The sequence below is a fragment of the Calonectris borealis genome, chromosome 7 (assembly GCF_964195595.1).
Source record: "Calonectris borealis chromosome 7, bCalBor7.hap1.2, whole genome shotgun sequence".
NCBI classification, from domain to species: Eukaryota; Metazoa; Chordata; class Aves; order Procellariiformes; family Procellariidae; genus Calonectris; species Calonectris borealis.
This window is the reverse complement of record NC_134318.1, coordinates 31,842,892-31,857,140: the sequence shown is the minus strand read 5'-3', so window position 1 is coordinate 31,857,140 and position 14,249 is coordinate 31,842,892. Positions and strand designations below refer to the sequence as shown.

General features: G+C 42.0%; 1 protein-coding gene across 1 annotated transcript in view; it reads left to right on the top strand.

Moving 5' to 3' along the window:
- Positions 1 to 14,249, top strand: part of LOC142084374 (VPS10 domain-containing receptor SorCS1-like) — a 309,600-nt gene that overhangs the window by 280,664 nt on the left and 14,687 nt on the right. Inside the window, exons 20-23 of the mRNA XM_075154993.1 lie at positions 2,889 to 3,022; positions 4,968 to 5,091; positions 6,077 to 6,189; positions 9,273 to 9,404. Of these exons, the coding sequence (XP_075011094.1) occupies positions 2,889 to 3,022; positions 4,968 to 5,091; positions 6,077 to 6,189; positions 9,273 to 9,404 (503 nt within the window). The remainder of the gene's footprint in view (positions 1 to 2,888; positions 3,023 to 4,967; positions 5,092 to 6,076; positions 6,190 to 9,272; positions 9,405 to 14,249) is intronic.

Genomic DNA, 14,249 nt, shown 5'->3' with positions numbered 1-14,249 from the left:
TGAGGCATTGAAGGCTTAAGAACCATTTTGATTGTTTAAGCAGTACAAGAAATAAACAACATTCAGATGTGTTTGTGTGACTTAGCAGCTGATAGTGTATGTTTCTGTGTTTTGCATAGGTAATGCCAGCATAGGCCTTAAATACTGCATGATCGTTGCAGCCAGACCCAGATTATATGTGCCTGACCCCCTGGAGAAATGACAGCTCTAAGGGATGTGTCTCACCTTTCTCTACGTGACAAGAATTAGGGACTTCAAAACAGGTTGCAGACCGAGCATGGTGCCACTCAGACTAGCAATAGATTTGCTGAGGACACAGATGTACAGTAAATCCGGTCCCCTCTAGAGCCTAACACCCAGATCCACAAAAGCTTCTAAATCCTATTTAAATGCTTGTGTCGCTGCTCAGCTCTCTGCTGAGTATTCTGCTTGGGGTGTGTGAGCTTGGCCTTTGGGGAGTTTTGTAAAAATATCTGTCCTTCCAATAGACCCACACACTCTATTGCTAAGATCCACAGAAAAGCAGTGTGCAGCCTGAACATCTGAGAGTTTTAGGAAGGGCTACTAACTGGGTGACCCCTTCTTACAGGGTTCATTTACATGAGTGTGTGCGGCCAGATCTGGGCCTTTCAACACCCTTCCCTACCAGTTGCCAGCAGCCTTGCTGAGGGGAAGACTTCAGGCACCGAACCACAGTGCTTATGATCTCAAAGATCAGGGTAAAGCCTCCACCCGTGCCCTCCTCACCCTGCCGCAGTGCGCAGTAGCAGTGCCTTAGCTGCAGTTGGTCCGGCGATCTGGAAATGCAGGTTATTGTGAGGCAGGAGCATTTTGGGGTGTACGGAAAGTAAATTGTATATAAATTGCTTCTCCAGCCAACAGGCTGTCTCTGAACTGTCCTGACAGGTCAAAAATTTCCCCTGAAAAGTCAGTTATGCATTCGTCTGAATGCTTCAGAATAAAATCACCTGCCTAAGTGAACCTTTTGAAAAGCTTCTCCCGTTCTTTTCCCTGGGACTTGTACGCAGTTTTTTTCCTGGGGCAGGTGAAGGTCTGTAGTCTCCATGGCCTTGCATGAAGCTCAGAAACAAATTCTCTTGAATTCTCTTCACACTTACCTGGGAGAAAGCAGTCTCCTGCCAAGCTAAGGGCCTATCCAGAGTGAGCTATCCCCATCTGCTGGCCAGATAATAGTTCAGCATTTCAGCCACTTTGACCCATCAGTTATCTGCACAGAAATACTCACGAGGAATAGCCTTGCTTGAGCCGTTCTTTCCTAGCCGGTATATAGTGGAGGTCCAAGGAGGTGCTGGGCACTTTCTGCAGTGCAAGACCATTTGAGGTATACTCAGAGCAGCTGTGCAGTTATGTTGGAGAGTATTAGACTTTACATGGGCTCCATTGTCACTGCTGTCACTGCATCTGGTGTTAGGAAATTTATTCCTTTAGAGGTCTGTGCTGACATTGGGCATTTGGCAAATATCCCAAAGGATCCCAGAGCTGCAAAATATTTAGCCTGGGAAGCTGTTGTTTTTCAAGTCTCAGGGTCTTTCTGAGAGCCGGCACGACCTGGTCACAGAAATGTGTCTGAGCAGGGGAATGCCATTAAAATCGTAAGGGTGAAATTCTGGCTTCTCGTGAATTTTCAGGAAGAGCCTCAACTGTTGATTATAAAAGGAAAAATGAGCCATGGTCTGGCTTTCATTAGTCTGATCATGGATAACTCTTAATTGGGCTACGTCAGGTTAAGCAGCAGCTGTGTCTACACCCCAGAGAAAGCTGCCTTTCAGTAACGAGTCAGGAACACTGGTCCTTGTTTATGCTGCCATTGTCTATACAGTCTGATTTGAGAGAATTTTTCCGCATGTCTCTCTGCCTATGTATGCTGTATAGGGGTACAGGGTGCTTGCTCCAAATGTGCAGTGTTCCTTTAGGTTGAAAAGCAAGGTCTAAGTGGTGATACATGCATATGGGATATGTCCTGAAAAATCCTCTTATGAAATATGTAAAATCCTGTAGCAATGTGTCTCAACTCTATATAGACAATGCAATCGATCCTCCCAATCTGTGGTCTCTGCTTCTCACCACTGGGGAGCTTGCAGATGTAGGACATGTAGATGTGGCCTTAATTTGTTTAAGAAACCCATGTTCCCATGTCACCTGGGGTTTCTTTCTTTTTCTTTCTCTGTCACTCTCAGGACAATTGCTTGTTCTCTAAGTGAACAGTCAGAACACATTTTAAAAAATAATCTATAGGACAAGATGTAACAACAAAGGCTCATCTATCTCCAGAAGATGGGAAATGTGTAACCCTGGGCATAATGTCACTTGTCAAATGAATTATGTTCTGTTTATACTAAAGAAACAAAAGAGTTTATTGAGGAAAAGGAGGGAGTTTAAGGTAACATTAAAATGAAGGCACTCAGTGAATAGCTGCTTTCAGACGGAGTTTCAGATTATATAAATAGATACACCACTGTGGAAGTTCACCAAATTATAGCAGTTTGTATCAACAGAGGTGCTTCATGTCCACTGAAGCCATTTGTCCTGCACATTCTTATGCCTTCCAAGTAAAGTCTGTATTCACATAACAGGGCTCTGCCCCCATTGTTTAAATTGTATATAACGTCCCTGAGTATATGATGTTCATGCAGTAGAGAGTCCAAGTATTCCAGCTCCCGGTATAGGGGTAGTTCCTGTTCTATGAGGAACAGATTTAAGCTTGCCTCTGTAGAAATGGCACCAAGCTGAAAGATTAGCTGTTGTGCCCCACAGTGATTTGGAGGACTTCTCTCCCCTAAACCAATGGATATCCCCTCGGTTCCCTTCTCAGCCAGGTTGACATTTCAGATGGAGGGAGGACTCACCTGCTGCTTCTGTCTCTGCAGGCCCCTTGGAACATGTTCACTTATCTCTACCATTCGTCACCACAAAGAACAAGGAGGTCAACGCCACGGCAGTACTGTGGCCAAGCCAAGTGGGAACGCTTACTTATGTCTGGTGGTTTGGGAACAACACGGAGGTTTGTATTCCCTATGGACTGAGATCAAAATAATCCTGGAGGAGCTCTCTGACTGAGGAGGGAGGGAGAGAGGGATCTGAGAATGCTTCTAAATAGTCACACACACAAGAAAATTATAAACCAGAGACCGAGAGACTAATGGTTCTTTGACGTACCAACCTTGAAATGTAAGAACTGCTTTGTGTTTGTTGCTGTGACTTAGCTGTAGGGTTTATTGCCATTTCGTGCAAATTGCCATTAGCTTTCTCGCTGCATTTACATCCAAGGTGGACATAGTGGACCAAAATCCGGAAGAGTTTCTAGTGTGTTTTTCCCCACCCTCCCTTCTTCAATAACAACAACAAAAAAACTTGGGGGTTTTGGCGGTTTTTTAGGAAGCTAACCTTTCAAACTGAAGCTGTTTTTATATCTGGAACTGACTTTACATAGCTCTAGAATTTAAACCTCATTTCTCTGGTGACTAACAAGGGAAGAGACTGCCCTCAGTTCTGCACCTCCCCTTAAATACGCTGAGCCCAATCCTGAGCCCCCATGCTCTATGCTAAACCACATGTGCACAAGACCTTATTATCATGTGCTACCGGTGGATAAAATGGTTCCCAACACACCTCCCTGCCTCTGGGCTCTGCTCGGATATGAGAACACATACACCGCGTTCTGCTGCCTCTATGCTTGCAGTGTTGGTAAATCTGCACAAGCATTATAACTGTTATTTTACGTATCTTTGTGGCTGAAGTACCCAGAGACTCTAATTAGTTTCTGGGGGGAGAGATTCTCATGGGTTTTGTAGAGCCAAGAGAGACCTTCAGCCACACGTTATTATCTTCTGTATAATGCAAGTCAGAGAGTTTCATCAGTACTTTCTGCTTTATTTAAATCTTTGTGATTAAGGCAGAACCTGACTTTTTGTTGTTGTTGTTTTGCATTAATAATTTCTCTCAGATGATGGAGAATTCACTGCTTCTCTTTCTTATCCTCTCCCCCAACTATTTCCCCACAGCTAATTATCCTGAGCATTAAACACATGCACTATGTTTGTAGTCTGAATTTATCTAGCTTCGGTTTCAAGCTGTTGGATCTTGTTATGCCTTTGTGTGTAGATTAAAGAACTCTGTACTATCAGAAATCATCTCCCCCTAGAGGTACTTACAGGCTGTGATTGTCACCTTTTAACCTTCCCTCTGATCTGCTAAGCTCATAAGTGATCAGAGTTGGTCTAACTGTTCTCATTGAAGTCAGAGTTTTACTACAGACTACAATGGGAACAGAGTTTGACTTAATACTGGGTGCTTTGAAGATCTCACCCAGAGTTCATTAATAAGCAAAAACAGAAGTTAGGGCAGAGACTGCTGAAACGGGACACAACTCATTGATAAACTGGTTGGCACAGCGAAGCAAGCTGAGGGGATCTGTGTCCTCTCTAAATACCATCACTTTCCAAAAATGACATCTCCATGTCTGAGGATAACATGAGAGAACAACTGAGAAATCTTAATTTGCCTCCTCATTCTGTCACAACCTCCTTGAGCGACCTTAAACAAATGACTGACAGCTGGATCTGGGAGAGGAGTGTGACACCTGAGCAGTGAGTCTTGCAGACCCTCATATTAGGATCTGGGCCTCTCTGGGGAGTGCAGCAAAGAGAGACACTTTAACATGGGATCCAGAACAGCCAGAATGCTAAGTGCGAAGGAAATACTGGGATCTTAAAACTTAGCTTCTTTGGAAATTATAGTACCTTACTTGGAGCTTCAGGAGGACATCCCCACCTGGATCCCTAGGCCCTCTCCAGAAAATAGGCATCACAGGACACTTTCTACGTCTTCAGTTTCCAAGCTGGAACTGACTCCTCAAACCATCCCAATAGGCTAGAGAGCCAAACTAATTTTTGCTTTTCCTTTCCAACCAAATTAATTTAGTTTATCCTTTTCTGATATATTTGCAGCCACTGATCACATTGGAAGGGAGCATCACATTCACATTTTCTGTGGAAGGGATGAACACCATCACCGTTCAGGTCTCAGCAGGAAACACCATTCTTCAGGATACAAAGACTATTGCTGTGTATGGTGAGCTCTTCCCCCTTCATTTCACATAGGATTCTCCATAGTCAGAGCTAGAGAGCCAGGTTAGCTGGCAGCAACATGAGGTCTTTATTCCAGGATACTTTGAGTGAGATTATAAACTCAGTTCCAGTGTTATCAGTTCACCATAACATCTCTGAAGGCCACTGACTGACATTAGTCAGACTGAGATGATTGCAGAACATTGATGTCCTTCCCAGTGCTCTATCACTATTTGGTCATCCTACATGATTGTCAAAATGTTAAATCCTTTTGCGAGCTGGTTTTCCCCCTTCTTGGCCAGTAGAGGCCTCTTAACTCATGCAAAAGCTGCTTAGCTTGAAAGATAAGTCAATGCCGTGTGCTGCAGTTCTGTACAGTTCTGTACTGATTTGATATTGTACTCAGGCCTCAGAAGCAGTTTAGGGCACAGAAATATCATATAATGTAAATGTAGTCTAAGAACCACTGGGAATCCCAGTTTTAGCTGTTTATACTAAGCACATGGTCCTAGTGATCAGTGTGGGCATCTCTGTTAACAGCAACAGAGATTAAGAAGTATGTTTTCCAAGGCTAGTCCTCTCCCCACCTTTATCCCTGTCTCCTTCCAGTTAAGATTTCAAGTGTTTGGGGCATGTCTATGAGAGTACAGTCACAGCTTCTTTCACACAGCTTGCCTGCTTCAGAAGTCAAGATTAAGGTAGCATTTCAATTACATGCCCAACACAGCTCCCTTTCCAGCTCTATTCATCTGTTGAAGTAAGGACTGATCACCCTTTTTCGTTCCGTGACACTCGAGCTGTGAATCTCTCAGATTCTCCAAATCTCTCGGTGAATCTCTGACAACTGCTGGATGCTCTGACAGTCTGTGTATCACCTGCAGATTGATTAAGCAAAACATAAGCTGCAGCAGGTTTCACTAGGTTCTGCCCACTCGTTTGGCACTAAGGCATTTCACAGTCTACTCACCACCCTGTCGTTGTATCTGCAGAGCAATTTCAGTCCCTGCGGTTATCATTCTCTCCGAACCTGGATGACTACAATCCAGATATCCCAGAGTGGAGAAGGGACATCAGTAGAGTAGCCAAGAGAGCTCTGGTGGAGGTAAGCAATGTGCATAACCTGCGTTACAATGGTTCTAATTTCTGCTTTGTGCCTACATTAGGACCAGATCAGCTGTTCTCTCAAGGTGTTTCTCTGTTTCTATCATCTATAAAAGGAGACTAGACTAGTGTTTGAGGCCAGAATCCTGAATTCTAGACAGGTGAAATGATCCCGTCCTATGACAATCTGGTGCTCAGAGTCAGCCTTCAGTTTATTCTTTTTAATGACAGTGCATTATATGGAATATTTCTGAGAAAAGGCCATATAGAAAACAAATTACTTATACCTGCCTATAGCTATGCAAATGTCCTTACTGCTGCATAGCAATTCTTACTTCTTTTACTGCTATTCTTACACAGCAGTTGAAAGTAGTGCTATTTTAATGGAATTACAAATATTCTGTAGGAAACAAACCAAAAAGAAAACAATTTTTACTATAGAGAAGAGCACCCCAGTAAGTGCTTCAGTCTTTCACATAGCATGAGGTTCACGGGTCAGGATTGGATGCTATTTTTCCCATCAACACTATGGAGAAGCTCTGAAGTTCCTTCTTTAACTGTGAAGCAGAATGTCATGAAAGTATTCTTGTGTGGCTGAAGATTTGGATTTCAAACTGAGAGGCTAAGAAAAGTTAGAAGAGACAGCTGAGGTTTCTCAGCTCAGCAGAAAAATAGTGAAAGGAATTGTTTGAAACAGTGTTTCTGCTTTTTTTTTAAATAGATACTCAGATTTTGAAAGGATAGAAGGCTTGTAGATGTTATTAGCAAGCTCATATGTTCATTTGTGGCATCATCTGTGCAAAAAGACTGGAAAGACTGTGCACTGACCAGGTGCACACAAACTTGTCTTGATTTTTTCTGAGATTTTTTCTTCAATTTCCTCAAAAGGCAAGAGGAGAGGAGGAAAGGAAAAAAAAGAACATTTTGCTGGAGCTTTTTCTTCTGACTTATTTATGTCTGTATCAAGTATTCAGGATCCATTTATCTTCAGGATGAATTTTCAGAATATAAACAACTCAATAAAGCAAAATCAAGGCATAAAAAAAGGATTATAAAACTACAATACCAAGGCTACATTCCAGAAGCAGAGCAGTGAAAACACAAAGAGCCTTTTTGTTGTTTGAGTAAAAAAAAAATAAAAAATTGATAGCTAATTATCCCTTTTTATATAGCTAAATGATTCACCTTAAACAAGCCTTTGTGAGAAGTTCCTGTAAAAATTAAAGATAAAACCAATAGATTTCTACAGCAATTAAGTAAACTGTATAAAAATGAGTTGAATAACTAAATAATTCAATAGGAAATTATAGCTGTGCTATAGAATTTTTATGAACTTTTATTGAGGTGTTACATTCTTATTACAGAGTACCATAGTCTTGGATAAAAATTCTGCATAAGAAATTAGAGTTCTCTACTAAAATCTGATCTTCTCTCTAAGTAGGGATAATTTCAGATTATCACAAAATATCCTATTTTGTATTCTGAGCATAATTATTTGCTCACATAATTGATTTTTCTCACTTTTGATGAAGAAGACAAGAATGAACTGAGTAGATCAGCCAAAAGCTTCCAGGCAAAAAAAAATAATTTCCAGCCTCAGAAAAAGACGACTTTCCATTAACTGGTAATACTGTGTCTTTTTCCTGACATCTTAAAACAATCTGTTAGGCAAGCACAAATAATGCAAGCCCTGGCTTCACAGGGTACTTGGAAAGAATATATGAGACCTGTATATTGTTGTAGGTTTTTTTCTAAATTCACATTAAAAAAAAACAACAGCAACAAAACCACGTGTTTTTCCTTGGCGTGCAGTGGAGGGGAAGGGTTCCCTTTTCACAGTTCCACGGGGTGTTCCCTGGGCTGTCAGCAGTCACGCATGGGATGGCCACCAAATTAGCTCAGGTAATGGTGATTTGTAATCAGTTTTGCTGACTCCTTGTCCTCTGTCCATCATTTCCTTCAATGAGCAGTTGCTCCAGGTCTTTGCTCCTGAACTACAAGGGAGAAGGATTCATGAGTTTTAGGCCCAGTTAATGTCTGAGAGGGTTGCCAGTCCTGACTGCGGGGGAATCTCTGTGGTCTGCCCTTATATCTGAGGGCAATTTTTTTTTCCTTTAAAAGTGACCTACTAAATTCAGCACTTGGAAACTTAAGATTTGAATCAAAACCTTGAGATTTAAATGCATTTGCTGGATAATCCACAACACAAAGAGGCAATGGAGGAAGATTCGGCAAACTATGTTTCTCCTTCTTTTGGCTCACAAAACTTCCCGAAGGCCAAACTAGCTCCTTTTCTGGAGAATAACTCCACAATCTGATTGCGTAACGTCATGGTAACAGCAGCTGAAACCCATGACCAGAGATGACCCTGGTAGTGATGCCTGTGGGGTACTTTTTTCTGAATTTTGGCTAATTTGTGTTGAAGGGGGATTTGGGTTTAAACTGGTCACTTAAGATTTTCAGCCAACAAGACAGAAAAATAAAAATTTGCAGATCAATACAATCTTTAACACCTAAAGAGAAAAAAAAAAATGGTCCTCATTAACTTGTGGAATTGACCCAGGATGTGAACTATAAGAATTTGTTTGGCTTTTGGGATTCAAACTCGATTCATCATCTTCTCTCTCCCTGAGTCTCCACAAGGTTTTTAAGATGTTTTGGCTAATCACACCTCTAGAGTGCAATTCTGCCCACATACCTTGCCCTTTAACATGCAGCTTCTTACCATTGACTAAATGAAGAACCTCAGGGACTAACTTGGGATAGTCAGATAACTTTTAAATAGCTAAATTTAGACAAAGCAAATTGTACCATATGCAACTTATTTAGGAGCTCCTTTTAGCATGTCTGATTATCACTGTTGCCTTAGGACCGTGCATATTTTACTGGAGAACATGGTAAAATAGCTTAGATCAGGAAATTGTTAATCCCTGACTTTTTACCTGCAGTGGATTTTAATAAGATTTTCCCTGTTGTACCAGATATACCTTAATCATTTTTATAAGTACTGTGATGCCTTAGCAAAGAAGCTGTCAGCATTCAGTGCCATTCCCACTGTTTATCTGTCCATTGTCTGTGTATCAGGCAACAGGTATTTCAAGCAAGCATATTCTGGTCGCAGTGCTCCCCGGTCTGCCCACATCTGCCGAACTCTTCATTTTACCATATCAAGATGCCACAGGAGAAAATAAAAGAACAGCAGCAGACCTAGAGCAGGTACTGTGTCCATTACGTGGAGAAGTGTATGTTTATGCGTTTGTGTGTGTGTGTGTATATATGTCTGTGTGTGTGTGTATATATATGTGGGATTTCCAAGACAGGTTAGAACAAAAAATTGTGGTACAAATGCATCTGATTCACTGGGGTCTAAAGAATGATTATGGTACGTGCTACATCCTGTTTGGGTTTTTTGGTTGTTTTTTGGTGATTTTGGTGGTTTTTTAACTCCCACACCCTGGAAACAGGCTTTGGAGCTGTATTTAGGAGTGGAGACTCCCATTTGGGTTCGCTCAGTAATGTTAAATTGGCGTAAATTTGTATGTCATGTCTCTCCCTTAGAAGTTCTGTTCTACTTCATGGAAGTAGGAAGAAAGCAGGAAGGATTTAGGGGGTGATTCCTGCCAACATGAAATGGAGTAGCCTCATAAGGCAAGGTTTATGAGGCTGTCAAGAGTCTGAGAAAGCACTGGAGGACAGAGCTGGGCGGTAGACCTGGGGAGATCAGAACTTCCTTACTTTAAGGCAGAGGGATGGGGTTGGATTGCCAGCCTGCCCTCTTCATGATGCTGACAGTGGGGTTCGGCCCCTCTGGATTGTTTTCTCTCTGCAAGGCTGAAGCAGGTTATGACAACTGAAGGACTGTATCTCCCTGCAGACCCAAAAGGGCCTAACGTGATTAGGACTAAAAGATAAAACACTGTGCTGGGCAAAAATCCTGAAATAGCACTCAGCTTATTACCTCAGATTCCAGGGGCAAAGATAACTAGCCCTGAGTGAAGCACCACTGTACCTCTGCCTCTCCATACAGCATGTCCGTGGCTCAAGCAGACATACGCCATGTTGGTATGGGCTATATGAGCATTGGGCTAGAAGGTGTCATCAGCTCATCTCAGCCTCAGTGCTATGGTGAAATCCTCATCATTATTGGATGCCTGCTACTCCACTGGATGGCACAAGGGTTTTAGCATTTCTCTTTGGATTTGTCCCTCAATTTGTGAATGACTGAAGTCTTCCCATCAGTGCTTGTACCAACAGTATCTTCCCCTTCTTGTATTATTGTTTTCCAATAGCCTTTTCATCTGCCTGACCCGTTACTGGCTGTTGCAATTGCCTCTTGCAGTGGTCTAAAGCCTTGTTAATTTAGCTGTGGGCCTCAAACCACTAGGTGACCCATATTCTTAAACTTTCCCTTGCTCAGCATCCTTAGCCTTCATCTTTTTTTGACAAATTACTTTCCTCTGCAATTTTCACCACCCAGGTAATAAACAAAAAAGAGGGAGATTTACTTCTCTGCAAAACCTTTCTTCCCTTTTATCCTTCATCCCCCTTCTCCTTTTCTCCATCACAAATTGGCAAGGAAGCCAGTCCATAAACTTTCAAATTTACATCTGACCCAGCTCCCCTCCGGCATTCAGCAGCTTATTGTATTTTACCAATTACTCCCTCTTTTTGTCCCTTTCTTTTTTCCCCCTGTAAAAATGGAGTCTCTGTGGCTGTGGAGAAAGGAAACCCTGACAGTGCTCTCATGACCCTTTTTATGGACAAGAAGAAATGTCATTTTCCGTAGGACTCCAGCAACTTCTCTGGCATCCTGCAGGGTCCAAACAGTAACCTTTGAAGAGAGAGAAACTATTTGCCATTTGCAGCCTGCTGTTTCTTGTGGCGAAGTATCTCCCCTCCTCCCATCAGGATGATCAGAATGTTTTTCTTACTAGTCTGTGGGTACTGCATTCCCCTTCCTAGTTACTCCGGTAGAAAATGGCATTGTTTTCAGTGGGAACTGCCTAAGAAGGGCCCCAAAAGATGTCTCTGCCCTCAGCTCTGAAGCATCTTCTAATACTGTTCCTGTTTTGTCATCCGTTTGGCCTGTAATCCTTCACTATCCCTTTCCCAAAGTGTTTCAGAGCCCATTCAACAGCTTCCCCCTGTGCCTGAAGTCACTGGGATGAGTACTGGGAGCAGATGTTTTTGCTGATGACAGCTTAAGTTGCTTCTTAGGTACTTCATGATGTATAGTGTTCTTTCCTGGTAGGAACAGAAATCTGGTTTGTGTTCAAGAGCAAGCAACAAGCTATTCAAAGGCACGTATCTGAGTTTGTGTGTTTGCAGGTGCACACCCAAAGGAGTTATAGTTCTGGATGATTTTTTCTAAATTGGAAAAGAAACTTCAAAGTATACAGGAAAAAAATGGAAATAGTTTGCAAAAACATTGTAATGGAATAAGGTTTCTTAAGGAAGCACTTAATTATATAGGTTCTTTTTTCCATGGTGTCGTAGCACACGTGGAAGCTACTCTGCAAACCTAAGACTCACGGTGAGCCTGTCCAGAGACACAGTGATAAACGGTTTTTGTCCCTGGAAAACTTGCAGTCATAATAGATTAGGTGGAGAGAAGTTATAGAAATTAATGTTTCTGTTCTGCAAAAGCCCATGTTTCAGTACCCAGGGGAGGGAAAACCTAACTCATTCTCAAAATCAAAAGTTGGTAAAACTGAGTGAAACACCACAGAAGGGTATGAAACACACCATGCACGCTGTAGGCACAAGATTTACCAAGAGAATGAAGTGTGCTATGGCCCCTTCCTTCTCTTCCCCTCCTATTAGAGCCTCCTAAAGTCAGCGTATATACTTGCGGTCACATGACATGGACGTGGTGATACAGCCCTGAACCCCCTGTATTCACATGCCGGGTACCAGAACAAAGGCAAGGGACACTCTGTGGTTCTGATATTCTGCTCATCCAAGCTGGGTTTGAAAGGGAGAAGCCATGTAGACCATGCGGGTGGTGTATGCTAACTTTTGTTAGCTAGAACAAGCAAGGCTTAGGACAGCTGATGGAGTGGGAGGAAGAGAAAAGTGATAGAAACAGTAGCTGAAGAGGGAATTCAAACTACATCTCCCCACATGAAACTCCTGAAGTTGCTGCAGGCCATCTCTATCACAGAGCACCTGTGAGGCTTTTGGGCAGCTTGCTTAACCAAGGTATTTCATCACCTGAGCTCGACCATTATTCTGCCGTGGGTAACAATGAAGGGTATATGTGGTTTCGTTGGCTTTTGCATTTACCAGTAAATCTGATACATATCTAATGACCATGGGGGGCTTACTTTCTTACTGTTTCCCCTTGAGGCAGATTAAGCTGGTCTGTATTTATCTGATACATACTCATTTGGCTTTTTAAGCATACCTCTGTCGAGCCTCTCTGTGGTCTCTAGATACATAATTCCCATTGACTTCAGAGGCAGCTACATGTCCACTGTCCCTTGAAAATCTAGGTTTTAGTTTCCCATTTGTCAAAGTCTATAATACTACTCTGTGCCACTCACGTTTTATGAGTCTAGACACAGTAAGCCATGAATTGTTGGATACAGTAATAGTGGGACTGTGGAAGTTGTCCTAGGCCCTGCATCACACTTAACAAATATACAGTTTTCCATTAGGGTGCTGCATTTGTGTCTCATGCTCTTGTTGAGACTGTGGTTAGATGGTAGATGTCATTTTCTCCTTGAGCTGATGTACCACTCTCATTCAAGTGCCCCAACTTATTTTTTTTTGTTTACACACAGTACCAATTATTGTCATATCTGTTTGCAGATTACATTTAGAAATGTGAACTCTGCATTCCTGATATTTCCTGTGGGAGACTAAAGTACGTTTTAAAAAGTTTAACTTCTCTTGACAGCTGAAAAAAAACACTATGTATGAGACGGGGGAAGTTTTCTCAATGTGCAGCATGGGACAATTCCACCTCATTTGAATTTTTGAGGACCTCAGATTACTTGATCCACTCCACTTTCTGTAGTCAGTGTAAACTTATTCTTCACAGTTTCATAAAAATCAAAAGGCTTTTTCATCCTGCAGAATCCCAAAACATTTTGCATATTCAAAAAATCTTGTATTTATGACTAGAATGTTGTGACTTTGCTTTTCTTTTTTTTTAATTGGGTCACTTGGTTCCCCTGCTTCGTTTCACATTAACTGAGGACAGACTACCAACCTGCTTAAAAATGTAGAAATAATTGGCTGTTGTAAAACGCTGCTGTTTGATTTCCGTGTTGTCACTGCAACACCACTAAAATATCCCAAATCTTGCAAAAACAGACACCCAGAATCGCCATTGGCCACTTGGGCTGGCATGCAGTTGTTACACCATCTTTATGGAGGGGCTTGGTGAATGCGATGATTACAGAATTCAGATCTGCCACTTCAAAAGCACCACATTCTTTCTCTTCAGTGAAGGGCAAACCTCTAATTAGTAGCATTTCAAGTAATTTTTTGAGTCATTTTTAGCACTAATCCAATTCAAAATGAATGTGCTGTAGGAGGATATTCTGTAGGAGGATATTCTACTTACAATTCAGTAGAGGGCAGTGATACAAATACACAGATGTGATTACTCAATTTATTTCAGTGTACGGTTTTACTCTATAGGAAGATTCTGAAGGGTTATTTTTTGATTTATAGAATCTTAGAATAGAATCATAGAATCATTAGGGTTGGAAAAGACCTCCAAGATCATCGAGTCCAACTGTCAACCCAACACCACCATGCCCACTACACCATGTCCCTAAGCGCCTCATCTACACGTCTTTTAAATACTTCCAGGGATGGTGACTCCACCACTTCCCTGGGCAGCCTGTTCCAAGGCCTGACCACTCTTTCAGTAAAGAAATTTCTCCTAATGTCCAATCTAAACCTCCCCTGGTGCAACTTGAGGCCATTTCCTCTTGTTGTATCGCTAGTTACTTGGGAGAAGAGACCGACACCCACCTCACTACAACCTCCTTTCAGGTAGTTGTAGAGAGCGATAAGGTCTCCCCTCAGCCTCTTCTCCAGACTAAA